Source organism: Schistocerca nitens, chromosome 5 (assembly GCF_023898315.1).
Source record: "Schistocerca nitens isolate TAMUIC-IGC-003100 chromosome 5, iqSchNite1.1, whole genome shotgun sequence".
Lineage (NCBI taxonomy): Eukaryota > Metazoa > Arthropoda > Insecta > Orthoptera > Acrididae > Schistocerca > Schistocerca nitens.
Genome location: NC_064618.1, coordinates 244,905,582 through 244,930,350, shown reverse-complemented (window position 1 = coordinate 244,930,350; position 24,769 = coordinate 244,905,582). Strand labels below are relative to the sequence as shown.

Sequence of the window (24,769 nt, the reverse complement as noted above, 5' to 3'; positions counted from 1 at the left end):
CAACAAAATAAATGAATATACCACTATGGAAGAGTTACAACTACTAGTTTATATAGGAGCACTCACTACACTAAATATACACACTAGGCAGAGATCAGAACCAACCAACACACAGAAGAAACCCACAAAACCAGCATGGCAACACAGGCTACAGATCAGAATAGAAAAACTGAGAAAGGACATCGGACAGCTAACACAATTTATAAGAAATGAAATGTCAGAAAAAAAAACGAAAAACGTTAGGTAAAATCTCACAACAAGAAGCGATAGAGCAATTAGATGAGAAGAAGCAGAAATTACAAGCATTGGCAAAACGACTTAGGAGATACAAAAAAAGTGAAAATAGAAGGAAACAAAACCAAACATTCAACGCAAACCAAAAGAAATTTTACCAGACAATAGATAACACACACATTAAAATAGACAATCCACCAAACATAACAGACATGGAACACTTCTGGAGCAACATATGGTCAAACCCGGTACAACATAACAGGCATGCATGGTGGATACTAGCAAATGGTTCAAATGGCTCTGAGCACTATGGGACTCAACATCTTAGGTCATAAGTCCCCTAGAACTTAGAACTACTTAAACCTAACTAACCTAAGGACATCACACACACCCATGCCCGAGGCAGGATTCGAACCTGCGACCGTAGCAGTCCCGCGGGATACTAGCAGAAACACACACATACAAGATGATACCACAAATGCCTGAAGTGATAATTTTGCAACATGAAGTCACCCAAGCTATTAATTCTACTCACAATTGGAAAGCCCCTGGAAAAGATAAAATAGCAAATTTATGGCTAAAGAAGTTCACCTCAACACATTCACATCTAACTAAATTATTTAACAGTTACATTGCAGACCCATACACATTCCCTGATGCACTTACACAAGGAATTACTTATCTGAAACCTAAAGATCAAGCAGACACAGCAAACCCAGCTAAATATCGCCCCATAACATGCCTACCAACAATATACAAAATATTAACTTCAGTCATTACACAGAAATTAATGACACATACAACACAGAACAAAATTATAAATGAAGAACAAAAATGCTGTTGCAAAGGAGCACAAGGATGTAAAGAGCAACTGATAATAGATGCAGAGGTGACATATCAAGCTAAAACTAAACAAAGGTCGCTACACTACGCATACATTGATTACCAAAAAGCTTTTGATAGTGTACCCCACTCATGGTTACTACAAATATTGGAAATATACAAAGTAGATCCTAAATTGATACAGTTCCTAAACATAGTAATGAAAAATTGGAAAACCACACTTAATATCCAAACAAATTCAAATATCATCACATCACAGCCAATATGGATTAAGCGTGGAATATACCAAGGAGATTCATTAAGTCCTTTCTGGTTCTGCCTTGCTCTGAACCCACTGTCCAACATGCTAAATAATACAAATTATGGATACAATATCACTGGAACATACCCACACAAAATCACACATTTGCTATACATGGATGATCTAAAACTACTCGCAGCAACAAATCAACAACTCAACCAATTACTAAAGATAACAGAAGTATTCAGCAATGATATAAATATGGCTTTTGGAACAGACAAATGTAAGAAAAATAGCATAGTCAAGGGAAAACACACTAAACAAGAAGATTACATATTGGATAACCACAGTGACTGCATAGAAGCAATGGAAAAAACAGATGCCTATAAATATCTAGGATACAGACAAAAAATAGGAATAGATAATACAAATATTAAAGAAGAACTAAAAGAAAAATATAGACAAAGACTAACAAAAATACTGAAAACAGAATTGACAGCAAGAAACAAGACAAAAGCTATAAATACCTATGCTATACCAATATTGACCTACTCATTTGGAGTAGTGAAATGGAGTAACACAGACCTAGAAGCACTCAATACACTTACACGATCACAATCCCACAAATATAGAATACATCACATACATTCAGCAACAGAAAGATTCACATTAAGCAGAAAGGAAGGGGATTTATCGACATAAAAAACCTACATTATGGACAGGTAGACAATTTAAGAAAATTCTTTATAGAACGAGCAGAAATCAGCAAAATACACAAAGCAATCACTCATATAAATACATCTGCTACACCACTGCAATTTCATAACCACTTCTACAACCCTTTAGATCACATAACATCAACAGATACGAAGAAAGTAAATTGGAAAAACAAAACACTACATGGCAAGCACCCGTATCATCTAACACAGCCACACATCGATCAAGACGCATTCAACACATGGCTAAGAAAAGGCAATATATACAGTGAGACGGAAGGATTCATGATTGCGATACAGGTTCAAACAATAAACACCAGGTATTACAGCAAGCATATTATTAAAGATCCCAATACCACAACAGATAAATGCAGACTTTGCAAACAACAAATAGAAACAGTAGATCACATCACAAGCGGATGTACAATACTAGCAAATACAGAATACCCCAGAAGACATGACAATGTTGCAAAAATAATTCATCAACAGCTTGCCTTACAACATAAACTTATAAAACAACACGTTCCTACATACAAGTATGCACCACAAAATGTACTGGAGAATGATGAATACAAATTATACTGGAACAGAACCATTATAACAGATAAAACAACGCCACATAACAAACCTGACATCATACTCGCCAATAAAAAGAAGAAATTAACACAACTAATCGAAATATCCATACCCAATACAACAAATATACAAAAGAAAACAGGAGAAAAAATTGAAAAATACATCCAACTGGCTGAGGAAGTCAAGGACATGTGGCATCAGGATAAAGTTGACATTATACCAATTATACTATCAACTACAGGAGTCATACCACACAATATCCACCAGTACATCAACGCAATACAGCTACATCCAAAAATATATATACAACTACAGAAATCCGTAATTATTGATACATGTTCAATTACCCGAAAGTTCCTAAACGCAATGTAACATATACCGTACAGTTAAAAGGAAGTCATGCTTGATCAAGGTCCGAGTCACTTTCATTTCGAACCAGACCTAAGGTCTGAGAAAGGAAAGAAATAATAATAATATGCTTTGTGTCTAACCTCTCAAATAACAATAATACTAATAATAATAATAATAATAATAAAGCTGTGTACAGTACTATAGCAGCCCTTATGTAGTTACTGCTGTGTCATGCTGTCAATTAATAAATGTATCTGAAACAATTTCTGGACTACTGCAGGTACTATCTACAACTTGAAGATGATGTTTCTTGAGATATTTAGCATTTATTACATATATGTCTCACTTTTATCATCAGCGTTGTATGGGACAAAGCACAAAATGTATGTGCAGTAGGTGGACTATGTGAGGAGCCTGTAACCTCGAATGCATTAATGTTACTAATTGAGAAAAAGTAATTATTGGTAACTTATCTAATCAATACTGAAGTCTTACAAAGTTGTGATTAATAGTAATGATCTTTTGAAAATAATTTAGTTTCGTGACTGAAATAGAATCAAATCTTTAGTTTTTACCCCTCAGGGGGTAATTAACCCCAGGTTGGGAACCACTGCTTTAAACCAATAGCTTAAAACATTAAAGTACTCAAACCATATCTAGCTCTGTAGCAGAAATGTCAAATGCTTTCACAATAGGACCAGAAAAACATTAACTGATCAGCTAAAGCACATAATTTAGTGTACAGAAATGTTTTATAAATCTTCATCTTCCATTAGCACATCATGGAGTGCAACAGGCATGGTTAATGTTAGTGACTCTGCAATACACTGTTTACATAAAATCACTTATCACTTGCAAAAAATACCATGGTAATATAACTTATCATTAAAAAAATTAAAAAAAACCTTACATCAATTTTATGTAGTAGAATCTGGGTCGATTAAAGAATTAACCTTAGTTATACTATTAATAGGCTGCTGAATCAAACATACAGGATGTGCATCTTAATGAGTGCAGCGAAGTGACTTCTCCAACATGCTATTAGTTCCAAAACCTGTCCCAATCATAAATATCCAACATGCTTCAGATGGTAAATGGCACCAAATCACTGCATACACAGCCAGCCAGGTGCAACCTGCACTGATGTTAACTTGTTCAGTCCACTAGACCTCAGTGATATTACATAAATCATCTAATGATGCTAGATACATGAATCTATACTGTAGTTAGAATGGATTAATCTACTGAAGTTAGTAGTCTGCAGAACTTGACCACCACATCTGACAGGCTTGTGGCAACTCAAATCAAAATCATCACTATGGAACTTGTAGAAGTGCGATTTAACTGTGCCACTGCTAAGCACATGCTGTCACTTAGAATATCAATCTTAAATCACTGGGGCTTAGGTATCTGACTGACTGCTGGCCGAGACTGCAACAGAGCTCTTAGCCACAGGCAACGGGGAATCATAAAATCTTCATAGAGCTCCTGCCACGCCACGTATGCAGTAGCTGCGCAATGCATGTTGGCCTGCGATAACATGCAGAGATGATCATAATTGATATGTTGCACTCGAGACAGTGCCAGACTAAAATTATCACAAACATTTCTTATCTGTTAAATTACAATGAAATTTGCACCACTTGGAAAATTTCAGTATAATACTTTCCAGCTTTTCTACATCCTGCTGTATCTTATCACCCCCCAGGGACTGATTGCTGTATTATGTTGTCTGCCACTGAAGATATTTGATGATCAATGTGGATTTCAAGATCTCTAAACGTATAGTCTGAGTTTTGTTTCATGCTAAGAAACATTTGGTTTATAATAGAGAACTTGCTGAAAGCTAGCAAACATTTGGTTCACAGTTGAAAATTTATTGTCTGAGTCTTGCTTAATGCTAACAGACATTTGATTTATTCCTTGCAAGACTGACTGCAAACCTGTTCCCTTGTTGGATTTACTTGCATTACCCAAACTTGCACTACCCCACATTGACAATTGTTCCTGCTTGTATTAAAATTTCAGCTGAGCACTACTCTCTAATGTTCTTGTCACTAGTTCATAACTATTGATTGGCACAATCTGAGGATACTCTGCAGTGTTAGATAACAATTCAGTTTTCAAAAATTTTTGCTTTCTATCTTGGGAAGGTCCATCCTTTCTAGATACGCAATAGTATACAAAATTATTTTTTTTTTCTGTAATCCATTTTTCACTGCCCACTTTTACTCATTACTCTTCCAGTCCAGTATCTATTACCTTTTGTTGTATCTTTCACGGTGCACACAGTCAGGTTGAATACAGCTAAGATGCTATATTCACTGTTCACGGACCGGTGCTTTGCTTTTGTTGCTTAAATGCTAGTCTCAAAAATGGTACTCTTGCTCACAAATACAGTATTACACATTATAAAAAGTTGGTAATCTAGCAGACTTACTACCGCCGAGGCATCAGTCTCACCGTGGCTGGTAGTTCAAATACTCACTTCTTAGCAACTCATTACCTTTATCATTATCAATGTTAAATATATTCCAAGATCCTGCTGATGATTATTGTAGGGTAATATTCAATTTGGAAAACATTGTATTTTCACATGTCTTCCTAGCTCCACTATAGTTCTAGTACACAACATCAGAAGTAGATACTGTATCTTAAGTAGCTTTAAATAGTTTTGTCTCATTAAGTTTGTGTAAGATTTGAAGTTCTGAAGTTCTGCTGTTAAAAGAGGGACTTCATTAGTTCTACACAATAGTACTTACAATCTGATAAAAAACTACACATATATTTACAAAATTATATAGACAGTGTGGTAAACTAAGAGTTACATTTTAGATAAGTTATATCGAAATAATATGTGAAGCTCAGATAGCAACTGCTCAGTATGATTAATTTGCTAATTGTAATTAGAGTTGCATAGGCAGAACATGATAGATGTTACAGTTCCTGTGTACATTTACATGTTCCTTTGTATCTAATAAATTTGAAGTACGATTATTCAGATTTATTGTTAATATCAATGCAGTTTCGTTTAGAATTCCTCTCCAAAAATTGGTTGTATATCGGAGAGATCTAAGAAATTTTGAAAAGAATACTGTAAGGTGAAGTTTGATTATGGGAACAATTTCTTGAGCACAAATTTCCTTAAGTCTCATCGCACTATTCAGGAAATGTAATTTCCAGAGAAAATGATCCGGAACTTGGGGTAACATGATTACTTAATTTTTGCATACTTCATTTCCATTTTACAAAAATCAAATCATTGCAGCTATGGTTAGGGCTCTCTCTCTCAAGCTCAAGTTGCAATGCAGTTTATGACCATTTCAATCTTATGTTAGTAGGGTATCATACATTGTGTTATGCACAAATTTGCTTGTCAAGAAATTGTGTGTGAAAAATGAATTATTAGCCAAGTTCCATTCCCTCAACATACTTCTGCCACAGTGACAAGATTTTTTGATGGACACCGACACGTGTGAGGTTTTGGGGACATGTTATAAGGTTGGCACAGCTGATAAAGGTGCATGAAAATGTATTGCAACACAATGTCAAACTTGTTATTTGTCAGGTTTATAGTTTCACTGAATGGAGTACGGGGATGAGTATTGGTGTAGTTTAGCATTGTTTATGCTTTCATGGATGAAATCCAGTGAGAGGGTGGAATCTGGATCTGGCACATAATCTATCCCTCTTGAAGAACACTAGAGTGTTGTCCAGCTTAACACCCCATCTGACTGACAGATCACACTCAGCAGCTTCCTCATTCTTCCAGATCCTCAATACCTCCTCCCCCATTTGTTCTGTTCACATTATTCATAACATTCATCAGCAATACGTCCACTATAATAGCTCCTATCCTGTCAAAAAGTCTGTGCAACTCACTTGGTCTCCTGCAGACACTATTTTTGTATCAATATGCAGTCCACCTCGTACGGTGATTATCTTACTCATTACTTTATAGACTGAAACTACCCTCTCAACCTTGTTCATAAACATATTTGTGCCCTGTATCCAAACACTCCTTACAGTCCTCTTGCATCTGCTGGCCAGTGACAATCAAAGACCCAGGCAAGACTTATATTCATTTTGCCTCCAGTCATTCCATACCATATTCCCTCCCCCTTCACCTCCCCCCCCCCCCCATGTGTACACACACACACACACACACACACACACACACACACACAAGCCTCTCATTACTACTCCACCCTTACTCCACTTACTGGAACCTTCTTCTCTTACTCTGGATCTTTGTCTAGTTGAAATTGCTTGCACTTATTTGTTCCACCTCAGAATGACCTTCCCTAACATGCTAACCACAGAATCTGCTAACATTAAATAATTTAAAGTTTATGATTCTGCTTTCTTTTTTTCCAGGTATATCAATGCGTGTGGTTTCTTCTCCAACATTTGCGTATGAACATAATGCAAATTATCGGCAGGTGCAGAAGAAGTTTCTGGAAGCTGTTGATAGCCTGAATCCAGATAACATTGTGGTAATGAATCTCTCTCTCTCTCTCTCTCCCCCCCCCCCCCCCGCCCTCTCTCCACCGCCCCCCCTCTCTTTCTCCTTCTCTCTCTCTCTTCCTCCTTCTCTCTCTCTCTCTCTCTCTCTCTCTCTCTCTCTCTCTCTCTCTCCCTTCCTCCTCTCTCTCTCTCTCTCTCTCTCTCTCTCTCTCTCTCTCTCTCTCTCTCTCTCTCTCTCTCTATCTCTCTTTCTTGCCCCCTATCTCTCTCTTTCTTGCCCCCTATCTCTCTCTTTCTTGCCCCCCCCCCTCTCTCTCTGTCTTTCTTGCCCCCCTCTCTCTCTTCCACCCTCTCCCCTCACACAGGCACGCATTTTCTATGTAGTGACTGATAAGTAAAAAAAGAACCATATTATTGTGTTTTGTATTGCATCTGAAATACACAATGTTAATATGAAGATTCAGTAATTACAGAACTCTTAAATACACTCATGTGACATATATAAGTAAAATTTGGGAAGTAGAGCAGCTTCCAGAATAGTGACTGTTAGCACTGATACATCCTATACAGAAGTGAAGATAAGTTGGATCTGTGGTCTTCAGAAGAATGTCATTAATACCAGTGACTTAAAAGATATTCTCGAAAGTGTTGGCGTGTGGAATGGGAAAGCAACTACATCTACATGTCAGTGAGTACCAAGGAGGCTTCAAAAAGGGCAGATCATGTGCAGAACAAATCTTGAATCTGAAACTTGTAGTGGCACATAAAAAATAGAGCAAGAATTTTGTGCACACATTCATAGACTTCAAGAAAGCCTACGATTTATAGTATAAACAGACCCTATCCCAAACTTTGGAGGAGATGAGTTTGGATAGATCATCCACTGAACCGACCAAACGATCTTAACATGACATCCTAGGTCAAGTGTAGGGCGAACTTTTCGTAAGCCTTAACAGCTGGTTAGGCGCATCACTAATAGGTACATGGATAGTTTCTATGGATCTGAGAGTTCCAAATGAGGAAAATGGGTAATTTTGTTTCAAAAAAATAGTGAATTTCTCATTCAAAAGGCAGAACATGAGAAATGACTGTCATTCTTCATAAATTTATAGAAAAAGTGGACAAAAATAAAAAAAAAAGGGGTAACGTTTTGATTGGAAGTGCTTCATCAATTGTTTCATTTCCTGTGATCTGAGAGGTAGGAACTAACTTTTTGATAATACATGTATGAAAATAAATTTTCTGGTAGAGAGGTGCCCTCAAAGTTCTAGCGTGACTAACAAAGTGGTAAAGATCAAAGCTGCAGGAAGGCAGACTTTGCCTCTTTAACTACACTGTGATGAGTTGCTCAGAGAATGTGACGAGAAATGAAAGGAGGAGTGGTTTATGACTGGGATGCACGAAAAGAGGAATATACGAGGAAAAAAGAATACAGGTAGATCATTTGGCAATCATAGACAGTATTGCGATATTGTCGGAATCATTAGGGAACTAGTGTGATAGAAAAAATGCTGTGGGAGCACGAATAAAAAGATGAAGTTAACATAAAAATTTGTGAATATCTACAATAAGAAGACATCTTGAAGAACAGAAGACAGTCGGATAAAAGACTAATGAACCAAGAAGTGTTTACCTGAATAGAGATGATCCCACACAATGAAGATGTTCTTTGGTCACATCCTTAGAAAGGCCCAGCAGAAGCTGACTCATAAGATAACGTAGTTACTTGTGAGAAAGAGAACCAAAGTATACTAGATCCAAGAGGCTCAAAGGGACCTGGAAGAAATGGGAGTACAGGAAACTGAGACTTGCAACAAGGTGACTTTCAAAGCAAAAAGTCAAGCTGTTATAACTTTCTAGGAAGGGATTAGATTTAGGACAAAAATATGAAGAATAGCAAAGTGTAACTCAACTCAGTAACCCCACTGTCACTTCATTGTGAACATCTTTCACCCAGAGGAAAAGAAATTGTGTGTAACATGCTTATGTCCAGGTAACATCCCACAACACCAGTCACACAAATGCGCTACTCAGGTACTTTGAAAATTTTGGGAACAAAATGTCCTCTCAGCTTTAGTACATATTATCAATCCAATCTCATAAAATGAATTGTTAAAATCAATGCCACAATACCTGCTGCTACCTTTGTGGATAATAGAATCCACCAGTTGTGATACTTGCATCGATACCTTATCTATAAATGATATTTTAATGTGAAATATTTTATTTGGTGACTAGAGGGCAGCCATCATATTTCCTAAGCTTCTACCATCAGTTTTATCTGACAAGAATGCAAATGTTGTGAAAATTTTGTATGTAGTCAGAGCTATTTAAGTTTTTGGAGGTAAGGTTTACAGTGACTTACTGATCAATACAATTTCATGACATTTTTGTAAATGCATTTGAAAACTGCTTCCCCAAGAAAATAGTTAAATATACTCGTAAGAAACCTTGTAACAAACCATGGCTTACTAAGGGTATAAAAATATCTTGTAACCGGAAAAGGGAAATGTATCTGACAGTAAGAAAGAGTAGTGACCCAGAAACTATCAAACATTATAAAAACTACTGTGTTATATTAAGAAAAGTTATTAAAGAATCCAGAAGTATGTGTATCATGTCTGAAATCAGCAACTCTAATAATAAAATTAAAACAATTTGGAATATTATTAAAAGAGAAACAGGTCAACCAAGAGCACAGCAAGACAGTATTGCCATCAAATGAATGAAAACTTTACGAACAAAAAGTCAGAAGTTGAAAATATTTTTAATAATCATTTTCTAAATGTTGTGGATATAGTAGGATCCAGGTGTTCATTAGAAGATGCTAGGCTGTTAATGGAAGAGGCCATACCAATGCAATTTGATACAATTGAAATCTCGCCCACTTCTCCCTCTGAAATTAGGAAAATAATAAACTTGCTTAAAAGCAAAAACTCACATGGAATTGATGGCGTTTCCAGCAAAATACTAAAAGCTTGTTCTCAACAGATAAGTAAGATTCTCAGCCACCTGTGTAATAGCTCTCTGGAACAGGGTATTTTCCCTGATAGACTGAAATATGCTATTGTTATACCTTTGCATAAAAAGGGGGATGGATCTGATGTCAACAATTACCATCCGATCTCCCTTCTAACAGCTTTATCCAAAATTTTTGAGAAAGTAATGTATTCAAGAGTAGCTTCACATATCTGTAAAAATGAAGTACTAACAAAATGTCAGTTTGGTTTCCAGAAAGGTTTTTCAACAGAAAATGCCATATATGCTTTCACCAATCAAATTTTGAATGATATGAATAACCAAACACCACCCCTTGGGATTTTTTTGTGATCTCTCAAAGGCTTTTGATTGTGTAAATCATGAAATTCTGCTAAACAAGCTCAAGTATTGTGGCATGAGTGGGACAGTGCACAAATGGTTTAATTCTTACCTAACTGGAAGAGTGCAGAAAGTTGAAATAAGTAGTTCTCATAATATGCAAAGATCAGCACATTCCTCAAACTGGAAACTATCAAGAATGGGGTTCCACAAGGGTCAGTCTTGGGTCCTTTGTTGTTCTTAATATATATTAATGACTTGCCATTCTATATTCATGAAGAGGCAAAGTTAGTTCTCTTTGCTGATGATACAAGTATAGTAATCACACCTGACAAACAAGAATTAACTGATGAAATTGTCAATACTGTCTTTCAGAAAATTACTAAGTGGTTCCATGTAAACGGACTCTCACTGAATTTTGATAAGAGTTCCGTACAGTGAATGGTATGATGCCATTAATAAATATAGACCTTAATCAGAAGCATATAGATAAGGTAGAATATTCCAAATTTTTAGGTGTGTCCATTGGTGAGAGATTAAATTGGAAGAAACACATTGATGATCTGCTGAAACGTTTGAGTTCAGCTACTTATGCAGTAAGGGTCATTGCAAATTTTGGGTATAAACATCTTAGTAAATTAGCTTACTACGCCTATTTTCACTCATTGCTTTCATATGGCATCATATTTTGGGGTAATTCATCACTGAGGAATAAAGTATTTATTGCACAAAAGCGTGTAATCAGAATAATAGCTGGAGTCCACCCAAGATCATCCTGCAGACATTTATTTAAGGATCTAGGGATATTCACAGTAGCTTCTCAGTATATATACTCTCTTATGAAATTTGTTATTAACAACCAAACCCAATTCAAAAGTAATAGCAGTGTGCATAACTACAATACTAGGAGAAAGGATGATCTTCACTATTCAAGATTAAATCTAACTGGCACAGAAAGGGGTGAATTATACTGGCACTAAAGTCTTTGGTCACTTACCAAATAGTATCAAAAGTCTGACAGATAACCAACAAGTATTTAAGAAGAAATTAAAAGAATTTCAGAATGACAACTCCTACTCCATAGAGGAATTTTTAGATATAAATTAAGAAAATAAATAAATAAAAAAATAAAAAAAAAAAAAAAAAACACAAAAAATAAAGTTGTTATATTAACTTAAGTATGTTGTTAAATTAATTATGTCATGTATTGGAAAATTTGCCTCGTTCCACATCATTACAAAATATCGTATTCATGATCCATGGAACTAGTATTAATCTAATCTAATCTAACAGTTGTTTTATGTCCTGTCTTTTCATAAGCTTCGTTATTTTACCACGCGTTTTATTTTTCTCGTGAATGTGTGCTTGCTTGTGCAAAGAAATCATGTACCAAAAAGATTTTAAATAATATTTATTAAAGTTCGAGGGTTAGAACTTAAATAGTGACAACTATTTATTCACAACCGATACAAAAGAGTTACATGTTAGCATCTGTTACTGTCCTTCAGAGTAGTCACCAGCATTATGTAGAACCCATTGCCAGTGATGTGGAAGGCGTAGCATACCGTTAACAGAGCATGTTCTGTTGATGGTGTGAATGTAGTGGTCTACTGCCTTTTGAATCTCTGGAATAGTTCTGAAGCAAATGCTACGAAGTGGTTCCTTCATCTTTGGAATCAAATCAAAGTTACAAGGACTTAAGTCAAGGGAGTATGGTGGATGGTACAGTTCTTCCCAGTTCCATCGACCGAAAAGAGCAGCCACAGCTTGCGCTGTATTCGCCCGCGCATTGTCATGCAAAATGATGAGTGGGTTGCGTAGAAAGTGTCGCTGCTTCTTTCGCAAAGCTGGTCACAAGTGATGCTACAAAAATGAACAGTAATGCTGTGCATTGATGGTCTGCGTGGAGGAACGTAATGCATTAGGATAACACTATCACAGCCGTACACGAGAATCACCATAACTTTAGACCACTCCATTCGTACCATCAACAGAACAGGCATTGCTAATGGTATACACAACACTGGTGACTACTTTGAAGGACAGTAACAGGTGCAAACATGTAACTCTTTTGTATTGGATGTGAATAAATAGTAGCCAATATTTAAGTTCCAACCCTTGTATTAATCTTTTAAGTCGTTAGCAATTTTTAAACAGGAGACCTGCCAAAAAGATACATGTTAAATGAGCCATAAATCAGTATTGTGCAGATACTAATGAGTAACAAGTGGCAGCACATTTGGGGTCTGAAGGTATGTTTGGTTTGTGGAGTGGGAAGTATGGAGAGACTAAGTGAACAAGGTGTGGTTATGTAAGTACTTCAGGAGTAAAGGAGATGACTCACTGAAAAGCAGAAGTATTGCATCGTTGATAGGTTTGGGCGACCCCCCCCCCCCCCTCCCAACCCAAACACACACACACACACACACACACACACACACACACACGCGCGTGTGCCTATGCCCCTACTTGGCACCTGCTGGACGAACAGTGCTAGTGAGTTTTGACAGATGAACTAAGTTGGGGGTGTGGGTTGTCAGGTGGAGTGAGTAAAAGGAGAGAGTGGTGGGAGGCATGAAGAGGACTTGGGTGTGGGTGGCTAGCAGCTCTGAGGGAGGAAGCCAGTTTGCCGGCTAGGAACATGGGAGGCAGAGGTGGAGGTGCACGAGCTAGGCGTGTGATGCTTGACTGTCAGAGCCGGTGGGGAGCGGTGCACACTGAAGGTGATGTGCGGACGTGAATTGTGAGGGGTGACAAGATGGATGAAGGGGAAACCGATAGAGGGTGTGGGGACAGTGGGTTACTGGAGATTGAGACCATGATGGTTACAAGAGTGAAGGATGTGTTGCGAGAATAACTCCCATCAATGTAGTTCTATATACAAACGTAAGAGAGAGGTATGTTAGATATAATCAATTAAGTAGGTATGCTAGGAATAATGGATTAAGTAGTGCATTTGGTAAGACACTGGCCTCAGATTTGGAGGATGGAGCTCATACTCTGTCCGGATGTCCTGATATAGGTGTACCATGTACCTAAATTGCTTCAGACAAAAGCCAGATGATTCTCCCAAGAAGACTAAATACTACTACTGCTGCCGCTGCCACCACCACCACCACCACCACCACCACCACCACCACCGCCACCATGTTAGCTATTGTGATCTTTCAAAACCATCATCACAAGAACAGTTAGGGAAATATTATGAATAAAAATGGAATGATTATGTAACCCTCACACTCAACAATATATCATTAACAATGAAGCCTAAAAAACATCAAAGATCGCGTCACTCTTTTTATTCCTTTTATTTTTCAGAATGTTTTTCATTAGTTAATCCTGGTGTTTATGTAGGATGAATAATTGTATGGATAGATGCAAAACTTAAGTAAACACATTCAGTATTTATTTTTGCCAATAATTGTAATAAATACTCTTTTTCTCTCCAGTCAATTATCAATGACCATCCCTACCATGTGGATGCACTCATCCAATTGTCAGATTTGTGTAAACTGAGTGAAGACCTACAGATGGCTGCAGAACTGAATGAACGAGCATTATATTGCTTGGAAAGTGCCTTCCATCCAACGTTCAACATTATCACAGGCAACTGTCATTTAGATTACAGGCGACAGGAGAACAGGTAAAAGCATTTAGTTCATTTTAAATATGGTTAAATTTATTTAGATGATTGTTGATATTAAATTGTATATACTTTAAGTGCAGCAGATCAAACTTTTTAGCTCTAAACAATAAAGGTGGTGATTATTAAGGTTGCATTAATTTTATGTGCAAAATACAATATGTCACACAACACTATTTCAGGATTTATATGTTGTTTGAATCATCAGACTGAAATAGATACTTCAGCTCATAAGGACATAATTATATCCCTATTTTGGGGAGGTTGACACCATTATTTGCTTTTATTACAGCTCATGAAATAACATAGCCTAACTTTGTACACTATCATTAGGTATTCAGGTGGAATGCTGTAAATATTTCTATTTACACGAAAAAGTAGTGTTCTGGCTATATTTTAAACCTTAGAATAATATTTAGAATCTCAAGACAAACTGAGTTGTAATGGAATTTTTCTTTGATAATTTTTTTACGGAGCTGCTGTTCTTGATTATACATTAAATTTACCTAGGATGACTAAAAACGAAAAGACCAAACCAGTTTCAAGCAATTACTCTCCTTTGAGATATTAGGATAAAGGTGGCTGCAAAGGAGAACTCCTAGGATGATGTACTACTGGAGCATGTAAATATCCAACTAAATAAGACTTTGGTAGTCCAGGCTTTCAGATACTACATTAGTACTTAAGATTAATCAGACATGAGTGGTTTGGCTAAAAAATTACCAAACTGATTTTTTATTAGACAAACATTGCAGGCCTCGAAGTCAAATGCTACACTGCCAAATCGCATGGCGTCTCCCCTCTTCATTGCTGCTAACCATTCACCTGCCGACCCCTCAGTCGGGCCGTGGCCTTTGTTTGTGTTAGTGTATGTATTCGCAACCTGTTAAAAAATTAAAAAGCTACAAATTAATGTGAAACTGTAAGTGAAAGTTAGAAAGACAACCATAGGCAGCCATTCATTATTTAAACAAAGGTGCAGTAATTAATGCCTTTCACCCATTCAAGTAGGCTGGTTGAGTGACTGAAGTGGTTCAAGGATGTACGAATAAAGGTTGAAGATGAGTCACGTCTAAGGCGACCTTCAGTGTCAGCTATGAACGAAAACATTGGAAGAATTAGAGATCTTAGATGAAAAGACCAGTGATTAAGTATTCATGCGGTTGTTGGTATTGTAAAAATAGACACAGTTCGGCAGATTTTACGTGAACATTTCTACAACAGTAAAGTTTGTTCAAAAGTGGTGCTCAAGAACCTTACATCTGTGAAGTCATTTTTGGTTAAGTGTGAGATCCAAGTGTTGGAACATCCTCCCTAGTCACCAGATTTTGCTCCATGAGGGACTTTTTTTTTCTCTTCCTGAAAGTGAAATCTGCACTGAAAGCAACAATATTTTAGTGTGTTAAGCCATGAAAGGAAAAATCAATGGAATCTGTAAATATGCTTTCAAAAGATAACTTCAGGTACTTTTTTGAGCAGTGGAAAATTCCCATGGAGTAGTGTAAGGGTTTTGGAGGGAATATTTTAAAGGACATAATGTAAAAATTATTAAGAAGTAAATATAGAGACTATTTTATTTATTATGACGTGCTTCGTGCAGTATGTGACGATCCATGCTGGTGGTGGTCAGATTTGGTTGACTGGAACCTTGACTATGATTATGCCCGCCATCACTTTCCCATGCCATCCAACATCAGACCACTGTCACATCCGAATGTCCCATAAATTTGGATATTGCACAATTTGACCAGCCGACTAAATGGAGACCCACTATGAGGCCCCTTTGAAACTGTCGTGTATGACAACTCTGTTTCACATGAGTACACAGGATCCCTGGGTCCCTCACAGTGATCACTCAACATCTGAAACTCTTCATAACCATTATACTAAACCAGGCTTGTTAACAACACTAAACAAGAACAACAGTAATGCACTCTGATGGCAGTTCTACATGTCACATAGAATTTTAACTCTTAATCATTTACATACCCACAAAGAATGTGTGTGTGTGTGTGTGTGTGTGTGTGTGTGTGTGTGTGTGTAGTTACATTGACATCTGACCATGTCTTCTGGGTGCTTTACTTTTTTAGTGGGCAGTGTATTTTGACATTTGGAGGAGGAGGTTGGTGACAGAAGTGAAAAGGCCTCGCTGCATGAAAAGCACTGACTTGCATATCATATCCATGACATTCTCTCCACTATCATATGATATGAACTTTTTCAGTATCCTCCATCAGTCTTATCTGGTGAGGATGCCATATCACATAGCAATACTTTAGAAAAGGATGGACAGGTATAGTGCAGGCTGTGCCTTTAGTTGATTTGCTGCACCTTTTAAGTGTTCTGCCAATAAAATACAATCTTTGATTTGCCTTACAACATTCTCTGTTTAATGCTCCCAATTTATGCTGTTCCATCATTCCTAGGTATTTAGATGAAAAGACAACATTTAAATTTATGTAGATTTTGTGTGACAGAAATTTATTACTCATGTGGATAACCTCACACTTGCTGCAGTTTAGGGTCAGCTGCTGATTTTTGCTCCATGCAGATAGCTTGTATAAATAATTTTTTAATTCGATTTGGTCTGATAACTTCACTACACAAATTGTTTGCCATTGATACTGACATTTACGAAGAAGGCTGCTCAACATGTATTTTTAAATCATTTATATAGATTAAGAGCAGCAGAGGACCTATAACACTTTCTTGGGGAACCCCAGATATAACTTCCATTTCACTATGTGACTTCCCGTTATTTATCAAAGATTGTGACATGTATGTGAGAAAATTGTGAATCCAATCGAATAGCTGAGCCAGTACTAGACATGCCTGCAATTTGATTAGAAGCATTTGAGAGGAACAGTATCAAAAGGCTTCTGGAAAGCTAGAGATATGGAATCAACTTGAGATCTCATGTCAGTAATGTTAATCACTTCATGTAAATAAAGAGCCAGTAGCTTCCCAAGAACTGATTTTTTTTTTCTGTGCAGGTTGTGTGTCAGTAGATCATTTTTTTTAAATGTATTTCATTGAAAGAAGAAATTTTGATCAATACATAAAACTGAGTAGGATTCAGACTTTATTTCAGCCTGTAGCACAGAAAACACTGCAAGGAGAAGTCCACTAGCAAGGGCAAAGCTCAGTTATCCAGATTTTTAGTAGTTGGTCTGAATAGTAGTCAGTTTTGTAACATAGGCACCCAAGGAGAACACGTTGAGCAAGGAAATGGAGTAATCCCAAAAATAAATAAATTACTCTCCGTTTTGCCATGGTTCCTCGACAAGACTGAGTTACAAAATAACATCCCCAGATTCGTGATGATAAAAAAGAAACACTGCATGCTTGGATACACATGCATGGCTCCTCTCATCAAACATCCATTGTTAGCTCTAAAGCAAGTTTAGTCAATCTTTTTTTTCGACTGCCCATTTTTGTATCTCTGTTAATAGTAAAATTTTCTAACCACCCACCAGTTCCATGATATGCTGATTTATAAAGTAGAGAAGTAACTTTACTTTATAAAAATTTGGACAGCAAAGTTACAGCAAGTTGAGACATATAATAAAAATAATAATTACTCACCAAATACTTTATCAAAATTTTATGAAAACCTAATGAAAATGTTTTTAAAGCCCCACCGTTCTGTAGTGACTCCAACAATGATTGTTCATGTGTTATTTTCTGATAGGAGGAGAAAAAATTGTAAACAATAATGAAACTAAAACTTCAGAATTTACGCTTTTCTTCAGTCAGTCAGTAAAACGTGGGATGGTGACTAAGTCAGTATTGGGAACAAATATTTTTCAAAGCAAACTGCTCTGTCTCGTGGCAATTGTTGAATTTTTGTGGGTTCTGCCTACGTGCCGAACCTGGTGTCAAGAAGTGCGCTTATGTCATTTCTTTTCCACAAAAACATTTTTATGTAAATGATGCCAAGTCTGATATTGTAGTTCGTTTTTTAATCTATTGTTTTCCTTATGAAAAAAGAAAACTTCTATTTTTCATTTCCCATAGTTTTTTATGCCATGATATTTCTCATTTGATTTTGAAAGAAATATTTATAAAAAAATTTGTTCCGCATTAAAGCGCAAAGGTTTAATGATGTACACCTTACCTTATCACTGTTTATAAAGGTCTTTGTGGACTCTCACCTGCGACATAACTATTTCTTTCAGTATATTAATACGAGGGTTGGAACTTTAATAGTGGCAGCTATTTATTTACAGCTCTTGCAAAATAGATACATGTTTCAAAGTTTTACTGACCTTCAAAGTAGTCACCAGAATTCTGTATAACCCGTTACCAACGATGTGGAAGTCATAGGATACTCTTAACAGTGCCAGTTGTGTTGACAGTTTGAGCGGCATGGTCTATTGCCCAACAAATTTGTAGCAGTTGTGAAGCGAATGCCATAAAGTGTTTCCTTCAGTTTAGAAATCGAGTTGAGCTCATGAGGGCTTAAGTCAGGGGAGTGCAGTAGGTTGTATAGCACTTAGCAGCCCCATCAGTCAAACAAATCAATAACAGCTTGCACTGTATGTGCTTGAGCATTGTCCTGCAAAATGATGGCAGGTCCTGCAGAAAGTGTCGTCACTTCTGTCTCTATATTGTTCATTTTTGGAACACAACCTACAACCAGCTTAGAGACAGAAGTGATGACACTTTCTGCAGGACCCGACCATCATAGATGAAGATTTATCTGTAGATAACTTGAGAGAATGAGTATTCTGTACTTGCTCTTGAATTTCAAGAGGCAGTATTTTATGTTTAAGGAATTATGTGACTCGCGTTTTCAGAAGTATCATAGCATAGTTTTTGGAACTCCTGTAAAAATATTAGTATTCTGGAGACTGAAATTGCTGATATGATGGCTCACAAGTGTTTTTTGTCTTTAAATATTTCACATTAAACTCAGCACTATCTATACTGGAAAGTGATGAAAGCATCCTCACTGAAATCTTATTTTATTGGTGGGTCTGTGGTATAAAATTCTTCATTAAAATTTTGGAGAATGGGCACTTAGATGAATGTTTTGGCCTAGAAAACTGGCCATTTATGCAATTATTTAAAATTTAAAGAATTACTGGCACAAATTTAATTGATATATCTTTAAGAGTAATACATACTAATGATGACAGAAAGTATAATTATCCTTCAAAAAAAGTGTGAATTGAGTTATTGAGCAATTTTTTCCTCTTTAGCCCCCAAAATTTCTTGCTCACTCAACAAATGTGTCATATTTGTAGCAGAATTACAGGAAACTGCGAAACCTGATCAGTATGTGCCCGAAATTACTTCAGCATGATCACATAGTGGCTAAGCTGTTCACAATAGCAGCTTTTACATTCACTGATGTTTCTTTCAAAACGATTCCAGAAATCAACAACAGAAGGCATCACCTGCAAAGGAACAGGTAGCAGGACATATGTACATTGTTCTCAACTACTTTGTTTTTCAATTACATGTAGAAGGTAGGTCACTACCACATAACACTGAATTAACTTCGGTTTTCATTTCATATTTTGTTTGGTTAAATCTGGAGTAAGTTTAGCCTATTGTATGTCACCATTGTTAATGTTACGGGGTATGTTTCAACTGAGTGACGTGTTCAAAACATCGCATTCCATCACACTACTCCCCTTCATTCTCTCTAACTCCCCCCCCCCCCCTCTCTCTCTCTCTCTCCCTCCCCCCCTCCTCCCTCCCTCAGTTCTCTCTGATGTTATGAGAAACATTAATATAGACTTTATTGTATTCTTTTGTTACAGGGCACTATTCATCACTATTTTTAAGCACTTGATGTTTGTAGGCCAACGTGCATGTTACCGAACTGCACTGGAATTGTGCAAAGTTCTGCTTTCACTCAACTTTGCAGATGATCCATTGGCTGTTGTGTTGTGCATAGATTTCTATGCATTACGATCACAGAAGTATGCATGGCTTGTTGCTGCTGCTGAGGAATGGGAAGCAACACGGAATGTTTCACAATTACCAAATTTTGCATATTCACATGCTCTGGCCCTTTACCACCTGGCAGAAGCAAATCAGTGTGAACCAGATGCTTCAGATATACAAATTCAAAAGGCTCTCATAATGTTTCCTGGTGTGCTGATGCCTTTGTTGGAAAAATGTTCAGTGCAACCAGATCCAAGGGTAATAAGGCATAACTTTTTCACCTCACAGGCTGAAAACAGGTAAGAAACTGTGCTGCAGTGCTAAGTATGTGTTGAAGGAGAAAATTTCTTGACTTGTCAGAGAAATGCTGTCAATATCTATAAAACTTTTGCTTTTGAATGACTGGTCAGTTCTTCAGGAGGCGTAATTCCGGTACTCCCAATAGACTCATTTAAAACTGAGAAAGTTATTCCTAATTTTTGGAACTGTTATTCCCCTCCTAAGGGAAGAAAGAGGGTAGGTTGTGGAATGTAAAAACTAATGTTGTTTCCTCAAGTGAATTTTCTATTTGATACATATTTTATTATTGTTATCTTAGTACACATTCTAATATTATACAAATCAAATCAAGTACAAGCTTGATCTTATTAATAAATTTGTTCAGACAGTTTTTTTTTTTTTAACTCTGGCATCTTCTGTGTATTTTAACCAAGCTCTCAGTAAAAAAAAAATCTTTTGGGTAGTTTATTGCCAGTGGAATTCGTCCAAAGTTCCAGATTTATGCTTTCTGGTATTCAGCAGTTCAAAAATGGCTGAGATAAGTTCAGACATTCCTTATTTCTTTTGTATATTATCCTTATTGAAAATGTCCCAACTGCTACTACAGGTTAAGAAAGGGCACAATCTGGCATTAGACTCTAGTGATTAAAACTGTGTGAAATAACTTACCCTTTGTACACTTGAAAAGATTGAGTATGTCATATTTTACATACAATACATGGCACCAGTCCCCTGAATTCCTAAAGTAAGAAGAAAATTCTTTCATCATGACAGTGGACCTTAACTGTGTTCCTACTCGTTAGCTCAACATCTAATCTTCTTTTATGGATTTATATGGAATTAATATTGTTTTCCAAAGTTTCACTGACCATGTACAGAATGGCCTCATGAGATAAGGGCTACAGGAAATTGTAACAGTACAAAATTATTTACCTCTGAAGTAAATTATCAACATCATTTGCTTCCTTCCTTTTCTTGAGTTTGCAGATTTGTTTTCTGTTTTTAGTACAGAAGATGGGGGAAGTCCCTGAATGAATTTATTCAATATTTTCGAGAATTACTTTTCAAATAATTAATTCTAGTGTATATGATAAATTGTATGAAATATATTCTCTTTAGATCACAATAACTTTAAATTTGATTAAGTAAGTTGATGCATATTCAATTTTTCTTCAATTCAAATGTTGTGTGATATATTCCAGTTTTGTAATGCAAATAAATTTATTAATAAGTAAGAACACTCATTCTGAACATTTCTTCCCCCTCAAGTGACTTGCCTCACAGTTAAACAACCTCCACTGCATACAATTTTGATTGAGAGATGAGTGCTAACTTTTTCTTTACAGAACACTACAGAATTGATTTACCATAAACATTTATCATTTTATTTTTACAATAAAGAACAAGCGATATATTGACAATGCTGCCGCAGTTGTCTTGAGGCTATTGGCTTTCAGCTGAAAGAGCACAAAAGCCTGTCTCAGGTGAAAAAGGTAACACCATATTGACTTGATTCCCATCATTTGCACATCAAAATATGAATATTTACTTGTTGCTGCTCACACAAAAAGGCTGCAGCTGCACTAGCACTAAAATGTGCCCACAAAGGTACTTGGCATTGGGGAACCTGAAGGAATCGAATTACTAATTTGCTGAAGCAGTCACTTTATTCAATGTGTTTGCTACCCTTAACATAAGGTAGTATGAAGAAAGAGGGGTGTTAATGGTGATTAAGTCCGGCAAGGGGGGGGGGGGATACAAGGATTTGTTGGAGGGCAATTTCCTATCTCTGGTGGAGTTCAGGGAAAGTGGCATTATTTGGGAAAAACAAAATAGCCCTTGTGATGCAGCAAGCACTCACTTCCCTTTAGGCAAGCTGTAGACCATGTTCAGGAACTGAGTATGGGTGTCCCCAAGGTGGACAGTTCTTTTATATCTATGCACAAGTTCACCCAATTTAGTGTTGGTATAATGCCTATATAAAATACTGTTAGTGGAGACAAGTTACCTGATAAAAAAATGTGCATTGTTTTGCAAGTTGGTCACCCTGTTATTGAAAGATTTCCCATTGATGGGGCTGTAGTACATGGTAGTGGGTGGGTGCATGGGACAGTTTTTACAGTGGGGACAATTGCAAGGGTTGGTACATAATGGTTTGGAAATTTTATAAGATTTGACTTGGATGTTACTGAGGTTAGGAGGCTGATGGAAGGCGACAGTGTGTGATGGTGTGGGGAGAGCATCTCAGTCCAGGGCTTGACTTAAGACAGTCATTGCCTTGACAGAGTAATAAATCATTGAGGCATTCAGTGCCTGAGTGGTACAGAGTGATGAGGGGGTGTTTTTGAGTTTTGAGTGTTTTGGAAATGGAAGCTTTGTTAGTAGGTGGATAAATGGAAGATACTGCTCTGGAGAGGTGGCTACTAAGATGCTGCAGGGAAGGGAAATTTTATGTGGAATGAGTGGCAGTTGTCATAGTGTAGGTATTAATTCTTGTTGTCCTCCCACGGTAGCTGAGTGGTCAGCGCGACAGAATGTCAATCCTAAGGGCCCGGGTTCGATTACTGGCTGGGTCGGAGATTTTCTCCGCTCGGGGACTGGGTGTTGTGGTGCCAAATGGAAAGACTTGCACCTGGAACGGTCTACCTGACGGGAAGCCCTAGTCACAAGACATTTACATTACTTGTTGATTTTATAAGGGCAGGTTTTTGAATGTGGGCTTTGGTGAGGTGTAGACCAATATTGAGCAAGGTGGTTCTGAATTTGTAAAAGGACAAGAATAATAGAGTTGGCAAATTGAGTTAAATTTTTGTAGAAAGCTGAGAACATGGTAGAACATTATAATCTTTGTCTATCACTACATGTGGATCCCTCCCGCTTGGGGTCTGAATAACCTGCCCTTCCTTTTTAATGTTTCCCAGTCTATTCCTGTTTCTTCCCTGGTGCAGGAACCATTAGTTCCTAGAGACAAGTAATGTTTCATTACCTTCATGTGTATATGTAAACAACACTGACAATCCTCCTAAAGGTGGGTACTGGCAGCATTTGCGTCTCAGAATTGTTATTAGTTTTCTCCATTCCACTTTCCTTTGATACAGTAAATTTATGAATTTATATAAAGATATATGACAGTTAAACTGTGAATGACTGTGTCTTCAATATTCTGTGTGAACAAGCTCACGTAATCTATCTGTACATCTCACTCTGTCTTCAGCTCGTCTGTTCTGAAGCTGGGGCACAGTACACCCATCATCCTGGGGTTTGAGTAACCTGACCTCCCCTTTTAACCTTCCCCAAGATATCTTTTGCTCCTCCCCCCGATTAAGGAACTTTGAGTACTTAAAGAATGAAGTGATGGACAACCAAAAGCAGCTGTAATGTGTGTGTATTCACAGACAGCCATGTCGTCACCAGTGACATAATAGGTGACTTAATAATGGTCACTTGACCAAAACTGGTTGTCTGTGAATAAATATTGTACATGTTAAACCAGCTCTTGGTGCTTCATCATGACATCCATCAAAAGAAAGATTATACAATTAAAAAAAAAAAAACATGTAGAGTGTGTGCTGGCTTTTGCTATGGCTTTCTGGCAGGCACCGTTGTCTTCCTAGGTTGCTTTTCTGCAAGGAGCTTTGCATGTTTGCAGGTGGTAGCTCATATGCTATTTTTCCTGTAATATTCTCTGGATGCTACCTACACTAGCCAATATCAAGTTATGTCAGTTTCTGACATTACAACTGCAAGACAGAGCCTATCTCAAGAGCGACCATGGTAGGCAGGCGCACAACTAGCAGTAACTTCACAATGCCTGCATCATTGTGGATATCTCCTCTTTGGAAGGAAGACAGCATTATTGCTTTAAATGATGCCTTTCGGGAAGTCATTTTATATCTTGAGAAAACTTCCAGTTATTACAACAAATACCTGTACTTGAAACAGACATCTTGCCACTTGAACATCTTGCCACTTGAACGTCTTGCCACTTGAACGTCTTGCCACTTGAACGTCTTGCCACTTGAACGTCTTGCCACTTTGAACGTCTTGCCACTTTGAACGTCTTGCCACTTTGAACGTCTTGCCACTTTGAACGTCTTGCCACTTTGAACGTCTTGCCACTTTGAACGTCTTGCCACTTTGAACGTCTTGCCACTTTGAACGTCTTGCCACTTTGAACGTCTTGCCACTTTGAACGTCTTGCCA

At 37.2% G+C, this 24,769-nt stretch overlaps 1 protein-coding gene across 2 annotated transcripts in view; it reads left to right on the top strand.

Annotated features, from left to right (window-relative positions):
• Positions 1-24,769, top strand: part of LOC126259472 (transcription factor 25) — a 118,034-nt gene that overhangs the window by 67,542 nt on the left and 25,723 nt on the right. For both annotated transcript variants that reach the window (XM_049956305.1, XM_049956304.1), the window contains exons 5-7: positions 7,339-7,457; positions 14,196-14,389; positions 20,161-20,586. In XM_049956305.1, coding sequence (XP_049812262.1) covers positions 7,339-7,457; positions 14,196-14,389; positions 20,161-20,586 — 739 coding nt within the window. The remainder of the gene's footprint in view (positions 1-7,338; positions 7,458-14,195; positions 14,390-20,160; positions 20,587-24,769) is intronic.